This window comes from Odontesthes bonariensis, chromosome 5 (assembly GCF_027942865.1).
Source record: "Odontesthes bonariensis isolate fOdoBon6 chromosome 5, fOdoBon6.hap1, whole genome shotgun sequence".
Classification (NCBI taxonomy): Eukaryota; Metazoa; Chordata; class Actinopteri; order Atheriniformes; family Atherinopsidae; genus Odontesthes; species Odontesthes bonariensis.
In genome coordinates this window covers 31,939,930-31,960,379 of record NC_134510.1, presented here as the reverse complement: position 1 = coordinate 31,960,379, position 20,450 = coordinate 31,939,930, and the positions used below count along the sequence as shown (strand labels likewise).

The 20,450-nt window shown below is 37.6% G+C and overlaps 1 protein-coding gene and 1 long non-coding RNA gene across 2 annotated transcripts; one reads left to right on the top strand and one right to left on the bottom strand.

Annotated features, from left to right (window-relative positions):
- Window positions 1-2,531: 2,531 nt before the first annotated feature.
- Window positions 2,532-3,282, bottom strand: LOC142380858 (uncharacterized). The gene is made up of 3 exons (XR_012769874.1): window positions 3,150-3,282; window positions 2,803-2,988; window positions 2,532-2,716 (listed from the first exon to the last, which is right to left on the bottom strand). It is a non-coding gene; the product is annotated as an uncharacterized LOC142380858 (long non-coding RNA).
- Window positions 3,283-3,911: 629 nt separating this feature from the next.
- Window positions 3,912-19,982, top strand: LOC142380335 (NACHT, LRR and PYD domains-containing protein 3-like). Its single transcript, XM_075466110.1, has 15 exons — window positions 3,912-4,001; window positions 5,089-5,191; window positions 5,853-5,957; window positions 7,631-7,735; window positions 8,619-8,723; window positions 9,196-9,300; window positions 9,937-10,041; window positions 10,453-10,548; window positions 11,143-11,248; window positions 12,112-12,340; window positions 13,859-15,650; window positions 16,722-16,895; window positions 17,502-17,675; window positions 17,902-17,948; window positions 18,419-19,982. The coding sequence occupies exons 2-15, from the start codon at window positions 5,103-5,105 to the stop codon at window positions 18,943-18,945; spliced, it is 3,759 nt and encodes a 1,252-aa protein (XP_075322225.1). The 5' UTR covers window positions 3,912-4,001; window positions 5,089-5,102; the 3' UTR covers window positions 18,946-19,982.
- The last annotated feature ends 468 nt before the right edge of the window (window positions 19,983-20,450 follow it).

Here is a 20,450-nt window from a genome sequence, read left to right as displayed (position 1 = left end):
GATCATTATTTTCATTTTTACTTTCATACTTTATAAGCAAAAGTAGTTTTTATATTACTACATTGAATTTACACACATGGGTCAAAAATGACCAAGTGTGACATAAAATAAAGTAACTTAATACTATTTAACTCTTTTCAAGTAGTTACTTTAGTAGTGAGTGGGGCCAAACAATTATTTAGTATTTGCAACATGTTTGTCATTTTTTCACACACACACATACTGTCAGGTTTTTGGGGTGGCAAAGCAGGTGGACCCGAATGCAGACACTGCAGGCTGAGGGACTTTGAACAAAGCATCTTTAATATAACCAAAAAGGGTTATAGGCAAGATCCAAAAACAGAAAATGGAAGAACAAGGCAAAAAGGGAAATCATGACTATGACTTTGACTATGACGACTACAATACAAATACAACTACCAGACAAAGACCAGAACGGCAAGACTTACTTTGGAAGACTAATGACGCAACAACAAAATAAACAACTTAAATACAAAGGGGAAGAAGAACAGGTGAAGAGAGGGAGGAGAAGCTCAGGTGAGGGGAGTGAGCAGAACATGGATTGGTGGGGAAAACACTAGCAGGCAGGGATGAACAAACAATACAACAAGACAGAGGTGTGAGCAATCAAAAACGAGTAGGAAAAAGACAAAGACAGTAAGTAAATATGGAACAGAACACAAGAGGACAACCACTACAAAAATTAAACGAGAACTAAATAACAGAACAGAAAATAACAGAACCATGATAACAGATAACACAGATAACCCTAACTAAAATAGAATATGTCAACAGCTAGCTAATAATAATTATTTGTAACTTTCTGACAAGTAATGTACTCACTCTCAAGGTAACCTAAACCTAATCATCATATTATGTAATGTAATGTTATCTTTCACTACTGTCATCAAGAAATCTCTAAAGTAATATTAGTACAATTGAAAAACAAAACTTACTGTACTTAGATGTGTGATGGGAGCTGTGCTGAGCTGTGAAATGGTAAATGCATGTGGGTCCTGTATGACCCATGTGTGTAAACTGGATGTAGCAATACAAAAGCTGTGCTTCTTCATAAAGTAAGAGAGGAAAATAAAAATAAAGATTTGTGCTGAACAAAAACAAGATATTTACTGCATACTTGGAATAGAAAATGATTAATGATTAATTTATTTCAGAGATATATCATAGAAACCCTCAGCCATACATGAAGTAACATAGAAAATGAATGCGGGTCATTTTTGACCCATGTTGCACATTAGAGGGGTAGTGATACAAAAAGGGTTTTTATTCAAAAAGTAAGAAAGGAAAAAATAAAATAAGGATGCATGATGATTACAAACAAGTTAATTGAGGAATACCTTGAATATTGAATGATACAGTTAATTTAATGCAAAGATATGGAAAATTAAAACTCAGCCGGGTCACTTTTGACCCATGTTGCGCATCAAAGGGTTAACCGGCTTTTGCTGGAAAATGTCTAATTGTGTCTGTTTCAACTCTCGCTTTAAATGTTTTGTGATTAACATCTTCTGAATGTTGAAGTGCGGCGACATCCTGCGTCAATCTAAGAAAAATAAAATAAAAACAAACAAAAAGGGAAATCCTCAAAAGCCCATTGCCCCACTTTACATTTGTCTTAAAGTGATGCCTTTACAGACACGTCAACAATAGTATTCCTTTTTCTGAGGACACTTTTCACTGGTTTTCAAGAGAGTCTGGCTGCAGACCTGCACTGTCAGGACCCACAGACCTGCACTGTCAGGACCCTGTTGCAGACCGTCACCTGCACTGTGAGGACCGGAAGTGCACTGTGAGGACCGGAAGTTGATTCGAAGCCTTTCAAAATAAAAGCGTGTGTATCGGAAGCACGTATTTTTAAACGATTTTAAACGCTATATTTTCCAAGAGGTCCTCACAAATTAATTAATTAGTTAACAGTACGACATAAAATCTATCAATTCACGGTCTATTGTTTTTATTTGTATTGTAAACTTTTGTTTGGTCAGTGCACACATTTTCTCTTAGGCTCATATTCATAAGCCAACATCTCACAAGATGCCATAGGCCTATACTGTACATTTTATTGTATACTATAGAGTAAGTCACTGCTATTTCATTATCATTTCATTTTGACTTTATCACACTGCTCTTTATATATATATATATTTGTTTCAATTAGTTTTTCTGTTGTATTATTCTGTATTTTTATCCTTAACCACCATAAATTTCATGTTTGGTTCTATGTCTATGCCAATTATGTTCTTGTGCTGCTGGAACACCTTAGTACCACTAAATAGTACCCTAACTCTTGATATCTACAGTATAATCTTAGTCAAATTATTAAGGGATCAATGAGAAAACATAAAAAACACACCAAGTCACAACATGATCAAATGTTCTGTAGTGTTTATTCAGTCAAACATTCACAATATGACAAAAAATCTTTGTTTTTGTCGACTACCTGTTCACAAAATATCAACATGTCGTTAATATTGTGAAATATCATTTTGAAAGGCTCCAGGATCGCTTCTCTTTCATCCTTGTCCAGTTCTTCGTTCCACAACCTCCCATAATGTAGAGCAGCCTCTGCATGTTCCTCTTCCCCCATGCCCAGAACGTCAGGCAGGTCCACTCTGGCAGACAACAGTGGTTTGTTGGCCTCAGCCCACTCTGCTGCATGTCTGCAATTTTGAAGAATGCGATCTTCAACCGAGTCCTATGGAAAAGACAGAAAGAAAGATGTCTGTACTATAGCTGCCACACCAACAGTATCTGACCAATAGATACTGTGCAAAAGCTTACGCCTTCCACTGGTGTGTCCACATCAGCAAGTCTGGCTCTCTTGGAGACCTCTGCCTGCTGCTCTTCTTCCTGAGTACTCAACTATTAATATGAATACATGCATTATACATACTTTATACTCTTACCTGAATTTGTAGTCCAGTTTTCTCTGTCCAGTTGCCAGGATTTAGTGACTGGGATAGGTTTCTAAAAGACAGAAAGTGAGGTGTCAGATGTTCTTCATTGCAACCTACATTCCCTTCATTTTCCTTTTACCCTTTTACAAACCAAACCACAACCTGCCAGAAGTTAGTACCGTTGGCTAATACTTATGAGTACAAACAAACAGACAAATACATTATGCTTACCTTTAAATAAAATGCCACCTTTTGTATGTGCCTCTAAGTGGCTCTGCAGCTTGGAAAATTTTGCTGGTTTAAATTGTAGGCACAGAGGGCAGTGAAACAGTTTGCAACATGACGTGCAGCGTTCGTTTTTGGGCGTAGTGCCGGCGGTTGTTATTGAAATATGCATCTGTAAGAGACACATAATGTCGTAATAAGTAAAACAAAATTATATATATATAAATGGCGCATTTAAGTGAGCACTATCGATACGATATCAACGCTAAAGACTAGCCAAAAGTAAAAAAAACCTGATTCTTTAAAATTAATATAACTTTACAGTATATAGTTATTGAAATATGCATCTGTAAGAGACAAATAATGTCGTAATAAGTCAAACAAAATTATACAAGTGAGCACTATCGATACGATAACAACGCTGAAGACTAGCCAAAAGTTTAAAAAAAACCTGATTCTTTAAAATTAATATAACTTTAGAGTATATAGTGTGCAACGTAACGTTCCAGTGAATAAAGACTGTTTCTGTTTCTTCGTATGAAAGAAAGTTGTTTTCACTCGACTTTTACTCACCTCGTAGTCTCCACAGTTTAAATGTGGAACAAAAAATACGTGCTCCTCGCTTGTCGCTTCGGGTCCTCACAGTGCAGGTGACGTCACAGTGCATGTCTGCAACTAAGGGTCCTGACAGTGCAGGTCATGGGTCCTGACAGTGCAGGTCTGCAGCCAGACGCCTCTCCTGGTTTTGGTGCTGTTGGGCTGGCGCTCCGAGGCGTAAAGGGTGAATACCAGGAAGGAGGGACTTACTGTAAATACTTTCGCTTTCTCATCGGAACAATTCGTATGGCCGTACATGAGGTAAATCAAACATTTGCTGTTTTCATACAATAGGCCTACCTTTATATTTCTGCCTTATTTAACAATTTATGTTGTTTTATGTTACCGAACTAAACATTAAATCGTGCTGGTTAACCGTTTTTGGCGAGAGGCCTAAACTACCAAACCAGTACACTTCCTTAAACAAAGCTGTGGATGTATTAAGGTGAATTATGTGCTGCCGTTTTGGTGAGAAGATGTGTAACACCAGCTGCATTTTCGGTAGCTTTCCTTTCACAAATAAATAATAAATAATATGCAACTGCGCACAGTGTTGAACTGCAGGAAGAAGACTTGGCTTCCATATGAAGCAGATTTATTTGCTTGTAATTAAACAACATTTAAATAACATAACAAAATGTTAAGATTAATAAAATATATTCACATACAATACCAAACTGACATGCAGCACGCAATAAAAACACGACTACATCTATTTCTCTGTTTATGAGCCAAAACTGAGTCATACAATGGTAAATACTGCACTCGTGAGGCCGTTACTGGTACTGCAATTACAACACACTCAATACTTTCATGCTGGCCAATCATAATTAGATCGCTGATGCTAGCATTACCATGAATGAGTCTGAAAACATTTAAGTTAATCAAAGTGAACAATATAAGAGGAATCTGATAATTACCTGCGCAATGGGTCAGCAAATAAACAAGATTTAGGATATCAGTAATTAGCGTATTACAGATTGCACTAAAATGAAAATGTCAGCCCAAATAAAAGTTACAAAACAGTGCAAAACATCGCATATCCGCAATTTATAGTTTATACTTTATATTAAAACTTTTAGAAACATACATCATATGAACAGTCTAGTGCAAATACATTTTTTAAAATTATTTTTATATCAGACCTATAACAGCTCAACCCAGAGTGGTGAAAAAAGAAATTACAAGTGATGAATTTACTGACTAAACCTGAACTGACTTAACTGATCAAAGTTATTACTGAATCTAATAAAATAAGTAGCAAATGGAAAAACAACAACAATAAAATTGAACTAAAATAACTTTATTCATCTACAGCATGTTGATTGTTTTTTTTCTTTTTTCAAAGGTGTCAGTTCAACTATGAGTGAGTCTGAGGAGAAAGACGAGGCATCCCTGCCTCTGAATGAGAGTGACTCTCAGGAAAAAGCCATCCAGACCAGAAGTGAGAGGTAAGATGTTGAAGATCTCCACATGTACATGGTAAACCTCAGTTTAAAAAGAGAGAGTGATGATACCTGTAATTATTACAAGGTACATTCTTCTTATTTGGCAGGATTTGGATGATAAATTGTAATGCACACTACCTCTTTGTAGTGTGAATTTACATAAAACCCCAAAAATATGAATGTTGCATGTTTCCTCTATGGAGCACCACTGGCATCTAACCTCACAGCGCCAGATAAGTTGTAGTGGAGCCTGACACTGGCGAGGGTCACTTCTGTTATTCTTCTCATTCCAAATAGCTCTGTGCATTACTAATGTATTCCTACATGCAAACGTTGAAGTCTTAATTATTTAATTCATTAATTGATCTATTTAAACTCCAATCATTGAGGACTGGCCCTCATCTACAATGACGCTAAGTAACACAATTAAATCACGACTCAAAATTTTTATATATCACTCTTTTATATTTTCTGTCGTTGCCCTATTTTCTTCCTGTTTATTTATTTATTTTGTCTCTTTAAAGCTCTTAAAATGGATTGGTTAGCAGTCAGTTAAACGTTTTGATATTGGCTTGATGTGTTTAGTAACAGGTAATATTTTTTTCACAGTTATTGAGCTCCATATTCTTTTATCTGAATTGTATTTATGCTTCATTTCTTCAAGGACTGACCAATCAAGTGTAAATGATCCTTCACCAAGCTGTGTGTCCATGAAAAGTGACGCTTCCATGGGTGCACCTATGTGCTTTAAAAAGGATCCACTGTCAGAGTAAGTCAAGACTACTTTTGGTAGGGAGCTCTGTGTACTATTGCCCCTTTTCCACCAAACATTTTTGTACCAGTACAGCTCGACACGGTACGACTCTACCCTGATTGGGAGCTTTTCCATCGCGGGTTGAAGGTGGGACCCCTTACGATTTTTAGCACCGGCTAGTACCTGCTTCAGAGGTGGGTCTAGTCGGTACTAGCCGATACTAAAACGTCACGTGATCAGTGCTGTCCACTGATTGGTCAGGTGAAATTACGTCATACACGCCACAAAGCTGGGGGAGCTTTAAATGATCACCCGCCATGTATGAAAACACTGCGAGAGCAACAGAGAGTAAACAGAACTACGAATATGGAAGACCAGAGAAGGAAAGCCAACCCATGGACAGTGAGCGAGGTGCAGGTATTGCCAAAGTTTCCTTTCTTTTTCAAGTGTATTTTGTCTCGCCTCTAATTCTCTTCGCCTGAAACCGACGTCACGTTAGTGGTGAACGGGCCGACTCCGCCCACTTCCAGGTCACGGTTTGGGTGGAAAAGGAAATGTTACTGGTGCCGTGTCGTTTCGTGTAGTGTCGCGCTATATCGAACCGAGTAGAGTAGGGCTAGCTTGGCAGTGGAAAAGGGGCATTAGGTTACCTTGTGGTGGTAGTATTGTATTACTACATGCATGCATCAAAGTATTAATTCCTTAATTTACTCATTTATCTATTTAAACTCCAATCACTGAGGACTGGTACTCATTTACAATGACGCCAAGTAACACAAAAATATCACAACTCAAAAGATTTACCTACATGATAAAGGTAACATTTGATAACGGCGCCCCACTGACATAATGAGACACAAAAAACAGAAACAGAAACAGCAGCTTAATGAACATTATTCAGGATATATATATATTTATATACTAGTGCCAGTGTGCCACCACACCTCTGTCAATGCTCCATTTGTTTTAGGAATCCACAGGACAGAACAAACCCTGAAAAAAGACAGATCCATGGATCAACCTCTCAGTATTGAGGGATAAGATAGATTTAAGGAAAATCAGGATCACAATTGTTTTCAAGTCTGATTGCTCTTTTTATATGTAATTGTATTACTTATTTGTACTCATATTACTCTTATTTATATAGATTAAGATCCAATTTATTGGTCATGCATACACACGAAATTTGTCCTCCACTTTTAACCCATCCAGGTTGGCACCTGTTGACACACACATGCACAGGGTCTCACACTCAGAGAGTGTGATGTCAACCTGGAGCAGTGGGCAGCCATGAAGTGCCTGGGGAGCATGGTGCCTTGCTCAAGGGCACCTCAGCTGTGACAAGGAGGTGGGCTGACAGCCCTCCAGCTATCAGTTCCACCAATGTTTTTTTTTTTTTGAGTGGCGAGAGTGGGAATCAAACCAATAACCTTCTGGTTATTGGACAACCGACTCTAACCACTGAGCCACGGCCACCCACTCTTTTATTAATATTTTCTGTCATTGCTCTATTGTCCTCCCTTATTAGTTTTTTGTCTCTCTTTAAAGCTCTTAAAATGGATTGGTTAGCAGTCAGTTAAACATTTTGATATTGGCTTGATGTGTTTAGTAACAGGTTATGTTTTTTTCACAGTTATTGAGCTTCATATTATTTTATCTGAATTGTATTTATGCTTAACTTCTTCAAGGACTGACCAATCAAGTGTAAATGATCCTTCACCGAGCTGTGTGTCCATGAAAAGTGACGCTTCCATGGGTGCACCGATGTGCTTTAAAAAGGATCCACTGTCAGAGTAAGTCAAGACTACTTTTTGTAGGGAGCTCTGTGTACTATGGTCACCTTGTGGTGGTAGTAATGTATTACTACATGCATACATCAAAGTATTAATTCCTTCATTTACTCATTTATCCATTTAAACTCCAATCCCTGAGGACTGGCACTCATTTACAATGACGTCAAGTAACACAAATATATCACAACTCAAAATATTTACCTACATGATAAAGGTAACATTTAATAATAGCGCCCCACTGACATAATGAGACACAAAAAACAGAAACATTTTACCAACTAAAATAATAAAAGCAGACATCATTAAACTGTAACATAGCATGAGGACATGTCATATCAGTGATTTTCCTTTATTTTTACTACTAAATAAAGCAGCTGAATGAACATTATTCAGGATATATATATATATATATATATATATTTATATACTGCCAGTGTTCCACCACACCTCTTTCAATGCTCCATTTGTTTTAGGAATCCACAGGACAGAACAAACCAAGGCTGTGAGCCCCTGAAAAAAGACAGATCCATGGATCAACCTCTTAGTATTGAGGAATAAGATAGATTTAAGGAAAATCAGAATCACAATTGTTTTAAAGTATATCTTTCTGATTAATCTATTTATAAATAATTGTATTACTTATTTGTACTCATATTACTCTTATTTATATATCACTCTTTTATTAGTATTTTCTGTCATTGCTCTAATGTCCTCCCTTATTAGTTTTTTGTCTCTCTTTAGAGCTCTTAAAATGGATTGGTTAGCAGTCAGTTAAACATTTTGATATTGGCTTGATGTGTTTAGTAACATGTTATGCTTTTTTCACAGTTATTGAGCTCCATATTCTTTTATCTGAATTGTATTTATGCTTCATTTCTTTAAGGACTGACCAATCAAGTGTAAATGATCCTTCACCGAGCTGTGTGTCCATGAAAAGTGACGCTTCCATGGGTGCACCTATGTGCTTTAAAAAGGATCCACTGTCAGAGTAAGTCAAGACTACTTTTTGTAGGATGGTAGTAATGTATTACTACATGCATACATCAAAGTAGTAATTCCTTAATTTACCTATTTATCTATTTAAACTCCAATCACTGAGGATTGATACTCATTTATGTCACCTAGTAACACAAATATATTACAACTCAAAATATTTACCTACATAACAAAGGTAACATTTAATAATAGTGCCCCTGTGACATCATCAGACACAAAAAACACAAACATTTTACAAACTAAAATAATAAAAGCAGACATCACTAAACTGTAACTCAGCATGAGGACATGTCATATCAGTGATTTTCCTTTATTTTTACTACTAAATAAAACAGCTGAAGGAACATTATTCAGGACGTTTTGATATTGGCTTGATGTGTTTAGTAACAGGTTATGTTTTTTTCACAGTTATTGAGCTCCATATTTTTTTTATCTGAATTGTATTTATGCTTAACTTCTTCAAGGACTCACCAATCAAGTGTAAATGATCCTTCACCGAGCTGTGTGTCCATGAAAAGTGACTTTTCCATGGGTGCACCTATGTGCTTTAAAAAGGATCCACTGTCAGAGTAAGTCAAGACTACTTTTTGTAGGGAGCTCTGTGTACTATGGTCACCTTGTGGTGGTAGTAATGTATTACTACATGCATACATCAAAGTATTAATTCCTTCATTTACTCATTTATCCATTTAAACTCCAATCCCTGAGGACTGGCACTCATTTACAATGACGTCAAGTAACACAAATATATCACAACTCAAAATATTTACCTACATGACAAAGGTAACATTTAATAATAGCGCCCCACTGACATAATGAGACACAAAAAACAGAAACATTTTACCAACTAAAATAATAAAAGCAGACATCATTAAACTGTAACATAGCATGAGGACATGTCATATTAGTGATTTGCCTTTATTTTTACTACTAAATGAAGCAGCTGAATGAACATTATTCAGGATATATATATATTTATATTCTGCCAGTGTTCCACCACACCTCTTTCAATGCTCCATTTGTTTTAGGAATCCACAGGACAGAACAAACCAAGGCTGTGAGCCCCTGAAAAAATGGATTGGTTAGCAATCAGTTAAACGTTTTGATATTGGCTTGATGTGTTTGGTAACAGGTTATGTTTTTTTCACAGTTATTGAGCTCCATATTCTTTTATCTGAATTGTATTTATGCTTCATTTCTTCAAGGACTGACCAATCAAGTGTAAATGATCCTTCACCGAGCTGTGTGTCCATGAAAAGTGACTTTTCCATGGGTGAACGTATATTCTTTAAAAAGGATCCACTGTCAGAGTAAGTCAAGACTACTTTTTGTAGGGAACTCTGTGTACTATGGTCACCTTGTGGTGGTAGTAATGTATTACTACATGCATACATCAAATTAAATTCCTTCATTCGCTCATTTGGGACACCAAGTATCACAAATATATCACAACTCAAAATATTTACCTACATGATAAAGGTAACATTTGATAATGGCGCCCCACTGACATCAGACACAAAAAAACAAATATACACAAATATTTTACAAAATAAGAAATAAAAGCAGACATCATTAAACTGTAACATAGCATGAGGACATTTCATATCAGTGATTTTCCTTTATTTTACTACTAAATAAAACAGCTGAATGAACATTATTCAGGATATATAAATATTTGCCAGTGTGCCACCACACCTCTTTCAATGCTCCATTTGTTTTAGGAATCCACAGGACCAGACAAACAAAGGCCATGTGCCCCTGAAGAAGGGCGATTCCATGGATCAACCTATGTCCTTTAAAGATGATCCACTGTCAGAGTAAGTCAAGGCAACTTTTTCTGTAAGTCTGTAATGTGTCCAAACTGTGATGTGCCATGAGGAAGTGTTGGAAAAAGTTTTCCTTCTTCATTTTATTCTTCTTTAAAAGTATCCAGTAGATCTCAGTGCAAATCTGCAAAGCCAGATTGACAGTAAACTTCTTTTAATTATTTTGAATCTGTAATTTCCAGTCTGTCATCATCACAGATGCTTTAAGACATCACAAAGTACAGTATGGTCAAACAGTGTGACTATTGTAAAGGTGTTGGGAGTATAGAACCAAGACAAAAAATGTGTCAGTCTGTACACTTTTTGACTGACATGTATCCATCATATAATTGAAAATCTTGTAAGTCCTTTGGCTCAGAGATGGTGTGAAAATAGATAAAGAAGAAATAAGGAAATTCAAAAGAAAAAATCCTTGAAAAGGGAAAACACATCACAACATAAAGCTTTCATTGCATGTATACTGTATTTTTAACACATCACAGTTATGTGATGGCAGAAGAGTTTCTTTTTAACAAGCTGTGTGTTAAAAACAAAGGACTGACGCATGGATCTGCTTTTATTGTTCACTGCCGTGCCGCATTAAAGCAGTCCAGCTGTCCACGCTAATGAATCAAGCCAACTGGAAAGAGTTCACCAGAAGACATCAGAGGTTCCCACAGATCATCAAACAAACCTGGATGCAGTATTTCAGGTTAGTGACTCTACCTAGTTAGTATAACAGTATATGTACACTAATAACTGACTTCTGTGTTAATACAAGTCAGATAGATATAATATAGATATATATCCTCCTACGACTTCCTACAAATTTTCTTTCAAAAAGAGCTTAATGTTCCTAGATAATATCTAGTTATTATACTTATAACCTAACTCCTAACCCCTAATGACTAGAAGAAATATAAAATGTAAGTCACACCAAAGCTCGGGTCTTAGAATTTTAATATAGAGATGCAGCAAGTGTGTTAAAAAAAAATTTATTTTGCCAACAGCTAATATATTGATTGTCTCTGTCATTTTTCTCTTTCTTTGATGTCAATGAAATGCGTGTTGTAAAAAATAATTAAACAGTTAGTATTTCAGTCCTTCATTGAACTATGACTGAGCTCAGATTCTTTCATATAAATGTATTAAACAACCTTTAATAGAACCTTGCACATGAGAAAAATCCTTTGTGTGAAAAATAACAGTTTTAAAAGCCCTTTTAGACTGTTAAACTAATACTTTTTGGTTGTTGAGTGGCCCAACGAAATGTCCCTGTGATAAATAAATGACTTTCTATGGAATCCTGTCAGTTTCAGGGCAAAGTCAATGCAACATCAATTAAACATTTGCCAATACTCAGCACTGAATTTGGTACTATTGATTGACTTTCAACGCTTGTTTAGAAGTAAAAGTAAATTAAGTTGGTGGTCACAATCGCTAGTTTAGAAACTTTGAGGTGGTAACATATGCCTGGCCTGTTGTTAGTGACATGAGACTGGGTCACCAGTCCAGTGTGGCTGAGGCATGAGTTTCTCAATCCGAAATTGAAATTATTACATTGTTTTGTTACAGATTCTTGAGAAGAACGTGATGACGTTGGTGAAGAACGAGCTGAAGAGGTTACGTAAAGTTTTGAGTCCAGATTTTCCAGAATGCTTTGAAACCCTGGATGAGGACGAAAAAGTCATTCATTGTGAGACGCAAGAACAGATGATGGGCAACAGAGAGGCGATTCTGAATATTACTGTGCACTATCTGAGGGAAATGAAGCAGTTGGAGCTGGCTGATTCTCTCCTGAACAGTAAGAAACATTAAATAAAACAATCGTAGTAAAAGAAAAAAAATGTTGATTTTAATATTTTACGTCAAACCTGTAAAAATTCAGTGAAGACTTCTTAGCTGCACACACATCTTTTTATCCAGGGGCCAGATGCATAAATCAACTGTACACACACATTTTCTTCCAAAGAAACTTTTTACAAAGCAATAATTTACAGGGAGACTGTACACACCTCTCACATAAGCATTTCAGAGCAACTGAAGCCTAGCATGATCAAAAGGAAAAATAAAACAAACAGTTTCATCAGGATAGTTTAATTGTTTGCCTGAATCTGTTTCTTATCATTGGTTTTGATGTCATATTTTTCTTTTATTGTGGTTGCTATAATTAGTTGTTGCCGTGCCTCACAGTCATGCGTAAAGATTAAAAAAGCTTTTCAAAGAGAGCACGTATTTAGAGAATATTTCTCTGGCATACAAGTGGATCATACCGGAGCTTAAGGAATGTGTTTAAGTTCCAGGTTCCATTACTTAGTTTTTTAGTTGCTTGTCCTTCACCTGTAACTCAGATGCTCTATTTCAGCTGTTTTCTCTCGTTGTAATCGATGGATTGTGTCCAGTTTTTTCCCCCCATCCAGTAGTTTTTGTTTTATTTAGGATTACAGAGTTAAGACCACCAAATAAAACAGATTTCTCTATTTTACACGTTCATATATTAGTTTTATATCTGGTAAAACTGCAGTTCTTCATCGTTACTTTCATTTTCACTTCGCTTTAGCTGTGGGGCACACCCTTATTTTATACATGTGAATTAGGGAAGTATTTGCATCCACTCATGGCTATAAACTGGTGTGGAACTCGAGTTGTGTCACTAACCATAACTAAGGACAGCTATATAAACCTGGTAAACAGGATAAACAAGGTATGGCATGAATCTAAATGAATTATATCCATCTAACACCAGCTCGTACGTAATGTGGAGATGCAGGTGAGGCAGAATCAAGGCTTTTTGTCAAGTTGAATAAAAATCAAAGACTTTTCTACAGGGCTTTCTGCGAGAAAGATTTTTCAATCATCATGCTAATGTAAAACTGCATTTGACTGCTATCCAGTATTTTTCTGAACAGTCCCATAGTACGGCAGTGGTTTTTACCCTTTTCATGAGTATGTAGCATAGCCAAAATGCCAGTATCAGTTTTCTGATAAAATAAATGTGTAATGGGATTTTTCTTGGAAAAACTAACATTAAAACACGCACAGTAACATAGCAGTAACCACATTTGAAAAGGGAATTATTTTTCTATTCCATATAACTCTTACAGCTCCTATAGTCTTATTATTATTCATTTTGCACAAATATGAGCTTCTGAATTGAGTGTTATCAAATGCTTTTTTATTGTTTAGCTAATTAATATTTTCTTGTCATGCCATTAAGAGTGATTCATATTGATATGTTCATATCTGTCAGCTTGCCATAACAATGGTTGGTGCCTGCATATCATGGTGTAGACCAATACAAATGTCTTATTTTTCCTTGTAGAAACACTTGCAGCCAAGTGTCACAGAAAGCTGAAATCCAATCTGAAGAACAGGTTTCAGTGTGTGTTCGAGGGAATTGCTAAAGCAGGAAGTCCAGCCCTCCTGAATCAGATCTACACAGAGCTCTACATCACAGAGGGAAACGCTGCAGAGGTCAACAGTGAACATGAAGTCAGAGCGATTGAAACAGCATTTAAGAAACCAGACGGATTCGAAAAAATCAGACGTGAAGACATCTTTAAACTCCCTGCTGGAAGAAGAGAACCAATCAGAACAGTGATGACAAAGGGAGTGGCTGGCATTGGGAAAACAATCTTAACACAGAAGTTCACACTAGAATGGGCAGAAGGAAAAGCCAACAAGGACATGCAGTTCATGTTTCCATTTTCTTTCAGAGAGCTGAACACACTGAAGGAGAAAAAGTTCAGTTTGGTGGAACTCATTCATCAGTTCTTTTCGGAAACCAAAGAAATCTGCAACTTTGAGGAATTCCAGATTTTGTTAATCTTTGACGGTCTGGATGAGTGCCGACTTCCTCTGAGGATGAACAGCAACGAGGTGGTGACTGATATTACAGAGTCCACCTCCCTGGATGGACTCCTGACAAACCTCATCAAAGGGAAACTGCTTCCCTCAGCTCACCTCTGGATAACCACTCGACCTGCCGCCGCCAGTCTAATCCCCTCTGATTGTGTTGACATGGTAACAGAGGTGAGAGGGTTTACAGATCCTCAGAAGGAAGACTACTTTCAGAAGAGATTCAGCGAAGAGGAGCAGGCAAACAGGATCATCTCCCACATTAAGGCATCACGAAACCTCCACATCATGTGCCACATCCCAATCTTCTGCTGGATCTCTGCCACAGTTCTGGAAGATACATTTAAAACCAGAGAAAAAGCAGAGCCGCCAAAATCCTTGACTGAGATGTACGCTCAATTCCTGGTGGTTCAGTGCAAAGTGAAAAAGGTCAAGTATGATGGAGGAACAGAGGCAGATCCACACTGGAGTCCAGAGACCAGGAAGATGATTGAGTCTCTGGGAAAACTGGCTTTTGAGCAGCTGCTGAAAGGAAACCTGATCTTCTATGAATCTGACCTGACAGAGAGTGGCATCGATATCAAAGCAGCGTCGGTGTACTCAGGAGTGTTCACACAGATCTTTCAGGAGGAGAGTGGGTCCCAACACAACAAGGTGTTCTGTTTCGTCCATTTGACCATTCAGGAGTTTCTGGCTGCTCTTTATGTCCATTTGACATTTTTCAACTCTGGTGTTAATTTACTGTCAATACAACCGCCAACATCTCAGTGGTTCAGACTGTTTAAAGGTAAAGCTAACCCAACACATCTCTACCAGAGTGCTGTGGACAGGGCCTTAGAGAGTCCAAACGGACATTTGGACCTGTTCCTCCGCTTCCTTCTGGGTCTGTCACAGTCCGATATGACTCTCCTTAGAGGCCTTGTGACAGCACCAGCCGCTGGCTCAGTGGTGAATCAGGAAACAGCTCAGTACATCAAGATGAAACTAAGTGAGAATGTATCCCCAGAGAAAAGCATCAATCTGTTTCACTGTCTGAATAAGCTGAAGGACTGTTCTCTGACAGAGGAGATCCAACAACACTTGAGATCAGGAAGACTGTTGGCCAACGAACTGTCTCCTGCTCAGTGGTCAGCGCTGGGCTTCATTTTACTGACTTCAGAAGAAAGTCTGGATGAGTTTGACTTGAAGAACTACTTTGGTTCAGAAGAGGCTTTGCTGAGTCTGCTACCTGTGGTCAAAGTCTCCACCAAAGCCATGTAAGTTAAAGAATATTTTTCATTAATCAAATCTTGCAAGTTAATACAAGAACAAGTCATTTGAAAAAGTGGTTTTCATCTTACAGCTAAAAGTAGTTTTCTATCAGGCACTTTTTTGTTATTGTTTGTTCTAATGTCAACCCTAAATGTTAACTATAGTTTTTGATTTTTGATGGTGCTGGTTATATCTAATGCTGCGTGTACACCAAGAGCGACCTACGCTACCTGAGCGCCGGAAATCATTATTTCTCTATGGAGGGTGAGCTAACTGGGCGACCAGAGCGGATTCGCCAGTGGCGAAGAGAACTGAGCCACCAGAGCGGATTCCAGCGATTAAACTCAAGCTAACATTATGGTAATGAGCTATGACGCGTTTCGGCGAAAACCAATGACAATCCACAGATTGTAGGGGTCCGACAATCCGCGTGGTTCGCGGAAACAGACGTGTAAACTTTGGTTCCTATCCAAACAATAGTCGTTTAATCCTGAGACTGTTGCAATTGCCGTGTCGAGTGCTTCAATACAATAGTGTAGTAACCCCACGCATACCTTTCTCACTGCAATTAAGTTTTATTTTGGATTTTATTTCGAATTTAGTTTATTTTTCACAGCTGCCTCTGCTATTCCTGCTCTCCTCAGGTGTACCTAATGTAGTTTTACATCATTTGTAACGTGATGTAAATCTTGTATAACAAATTGTAAATAACAACACGTTTATTCGTGTCCCTGCCCTCTCTTTCCTCATGTTCTTTTCCGCGGGGGTGCTGCACCGCCGCGGGGCCTTTAAGAATTGAACATTCTAATCTGACGTCACAAGCTACCAAAGCTACCAAAGCAAATTCTCAAGCGAAGCTTCTCCAGCAACCAGGTAGCGGAGGTCGCTCTTGGTGTACACGCAGCATAAGAAAGCAGGGTTACTGACTGACTGTTGATGAGTTGTTGATTAGTAACAATGAGAAAGGACAAGGGCCAGGCAGTATGCTTGTTACACGTTCACATGTTTAGAATGGGCACTACACTTGTATATTAATATTTTGCCAAAAATGTGCATTTTTTGCTGACTTTCATCAGGCTGAGTTGCTGTAATCTCTCAGAGAGGAGCTGTGAAGCTCTGGCTTCAGTTCTCACTTCCCAGTCCTACAGGCTGATGGAGCTGGACCTGAGTAACAATGACCTGCAAGATTCAGGAGTGACGCAGCTGTGTAGAGGACTACAGAGTCAACACTGCAAACTGGAGGCTCTGAGGTCAGGATTTACATGTTGGTTCACACGTCATTCCAGCCACACACCCAGAAAATAGAGAAAGGTTTATAGAATATTAATTCTACAACCATCAGATTATTTTGGGACAGGTAAAGGTGTCAGGATTGGGTATAAAAGGAGCACTGATCAAAGGCTCACTTTTTCCAAGCAAAGGTAATTTGGAATAACAAGTGCAAACAAAAAGTCAGGCAGCACAAAGGGGAGAACTGTCAGTATAGCTGCAAAGATAGCAGTCAAAGTAAATATTTGATCAGCGAGAAGGAAGCAGAGGAAATTAATAAGAAAAGGACATACTGTCTAATATGTAAACAACTTTACAATTGGACAAATAATTTGTTGCAAACCTTAGTTTTACTTTTGAAATGATGATTTTTGTCTTATTTTGCATATGCATATGCACATCAGTACACAATAACAGCACACAAGTATTAATATTGTGCACAATGGTTGATTGGGGTGGACCAATTCAAATTATGGTTTGACTTTTAAAAACTTTACATTTTAAGCTGTTATTTTTTTTATTTACAAAAGATTAATGACAGATCTGCTCCTCAACAAAAATGCATGCATATTTGTGCTTCTGTGAAGGCTCTCCGGCTGTCAAATCACAAAGAAAGGCTGCGTTACGCTGGCGTCTGCTCTGACGTCCAACCCGTCTCACCTGAAAGAGTTGGACCTGAGCTACAATCATCCAGGAGACTCTGGAGTGAAGCTCCTTTCAGCAGGACTGGAGGATCCAAGATGGGCATTGCAGACTCTCAAGTATGAACTGATAGAAACATCCAAGTTTTATCTTCTTAAAACAAGACTAAAAGTCTTTAAGAGCCAGTGAAACAGTAACAATACTTATGTTGACCTGTAGCATGTAAATATCCATGCTTCAACTTTTGATTTTTGAGATATTCTGTCAGTGTTCAGTTTTACAAAAAGCACAAGTTCAGTAACCAGGATGTTGCTTATGAATTGTTCATCTGTGTTTTTGTATCAGGATGGAGCCCGGTGGATCACAGTTTATAAAGCCTGGTCTGAACAAGTGTAAGTATGCTTTTCTAATAATCATTAACAAAATTTTGATTTACAAAACGTTTAGTCTGGGAGAATAAATAAACCATGAGCCTTGCAGAACGGAAACTACAAATGCTTCATCTATTGCAATCTTATCACACTGTTGCATGAAAATGATGCCATATATAATATTAAAGATGATATAGAATATCACTTTACTATCAGAGTAACTGTAACTACAATAATGAGTCAGTGTGACTGGATGCAAATAATCGAGAGTTGTTGCTGAAGTACAGGAAGTAAGCTAAACAGAAACCACAAGGAGCTGTGTAAAAGATTAACTATGCAAGATTTACTAAAATATTTACTAAACCAGAACAGGAGATCTTCAAAAGCAGAACAAAACAGAAAACCCAACCTGACCTGAGAAATTAGAGCAAAGCAATACAGAATCAAAAACATCGATTTAGTTAAGTAATAACCTGCTGTCTCTTCATCAGATGCCTGTGAAATCACGCTGGACCCAAACACAGCACACAGAAAACTCCTACTGTCCAACCACAACAGAGTCTTGACAATGGGGAAAGAGAAGCAGCCGTATCCTGATCATCCAGAGAGGTTTGATTACTGGAAACAGCTGCTATGTACAGAGGGTCTGACTGGTCGCTGTTACTGGGAGGTTGAGTGGAAAGGACAAGTCTACATAGCAGTGACTTACAAAGGAATCAAAAGGAAGGGAGAAAGTGACGACTGCACTCTGGGAAAAAATGATCACTCCTGGAGCCTGCTGTGCTCAGCTGAGAGTCACTCTGGCCTTCACAACAACAAAAGAGCCTCCGTCCATGGAGCCTCATCCAGCAGAGTGGGAGTTTATCTGGACTGGCCTGCTGGCACTCTGTCTTTCTTCGGAGTCTCCTCTGGCAGACTGACCCACCTTCAGACCTTCCACACCAAATTCACTGAGCCAGTTTACCCTGCGTTCAGGATTAGGACTCAGCCCTTGAACTCATCACTGTCTTTGTGTTAGATAAAGATGACCAACTTCATTTTTTTCTTCATTTCACTTTATTTTTGTTTGGTCAGTCTTTGGTTCAAGTAACACAATAGTAGTAGTTATTTTTTTTTTTCAATAGTAGTAGTTCTGATACTTCTATCTCATGAGTTGATTATTTTTTTAATGCTACTGATTTCATTGTATAGTTTGTGGCTTCGATCTTCAATATGAGCCTGTCCTCCAGTCAGAAACCTATCAGCAGCAGCAAATCAGCTGCTCCCTTCTTTAAAGATGGAGTCCCTTCAGACATAACCTTGTTGTATACAGAGTGATCATTTTTTTATTTGTACCATCTGAGATGTTTTTTTTAAAGTCGTTACTTTTGATGACCAAGCCTCTCACTTTAATAGACAAACACCTGCTTTTCTCTCAGTGTAGCTGTATTTATTTATATTGTTCATCCTGATGCCTTGCTGCAGGCTTATGAAGGTCTATTGCTGAAACATATTGGTGTTGACGCTCATTAAACTGGACTATAAACCAGTGAGTGTTCTGTCCATGTTACCATCAGACCGAGTACAACCCTGTTTCATTAATGAGAAACTGAACAGTTCATATTAGATAGTAATATTTGTAGTAGTTTCACTTGGCTTTAGATCAGACTATAGTACTATATGCATAGTACTATTACAGCATCTGTGCCTCTTACACAAAATATAGTGCAATAATTAGGAAAAATGAATCAACTTGTCTAAAGCATTTTACTGAATATAACTCCTAATGCAAATATGTGTGTATGGATATCTATGTATCTGTCTACAAATTCACGCTAATTCTTTTTGAAACTGTTGTAACAACGTATTGACCTACTGTACTTACCAACTTTTTATGATTAACTTCAATAGTCCTAAATACACTATATCTGTTTTAATAGGGTCTTTATTACATAATGTACATAAAGATGATGTCACCTGCTTTGTTAGCGTAATGGCTGAGGTTTATTTGAGTTTTTGATAAGGCAATATATGATGAAAAAACATTTTAAACAAATAAATACTTTGAGGTGTGAATCAGTTTCTCTGTGATATTAGCACCTCACACACAGTTCACTGCACATTATATAACCTCTTATAAAAGACTAATAAAATGACCCTTCCACCGGTTTATTATTCTCTCATCCATGAATTATATGATCTGGCCACACTACTAAAATACTACACTTTTCACTTTTAGAAAAGTTTGATTCTTTGGGGCTTAATGCTATTTATGCTGGAAATGTCAGCATTAGTGACGTCTTATAATTTACCAAACAGGAAACTCTGAAGACTTTGCTCTTTGAAGACGATAACAGCCCTTAGACACCTTCTGCTCTGTTTGTTTTGGTTCATCTGTTTTGGATATCATATGATAAGGTGAAGCCCCTCTTTAGTTCCCAGCAGGACCTCAGCAGTGATGTTTTATATAAAGGTAGGTCAGGTTGAGACCTTTGGAAGATTTGCATGTCACAGATCCACTCTGCTCTGAGCAATTGTTTGTAA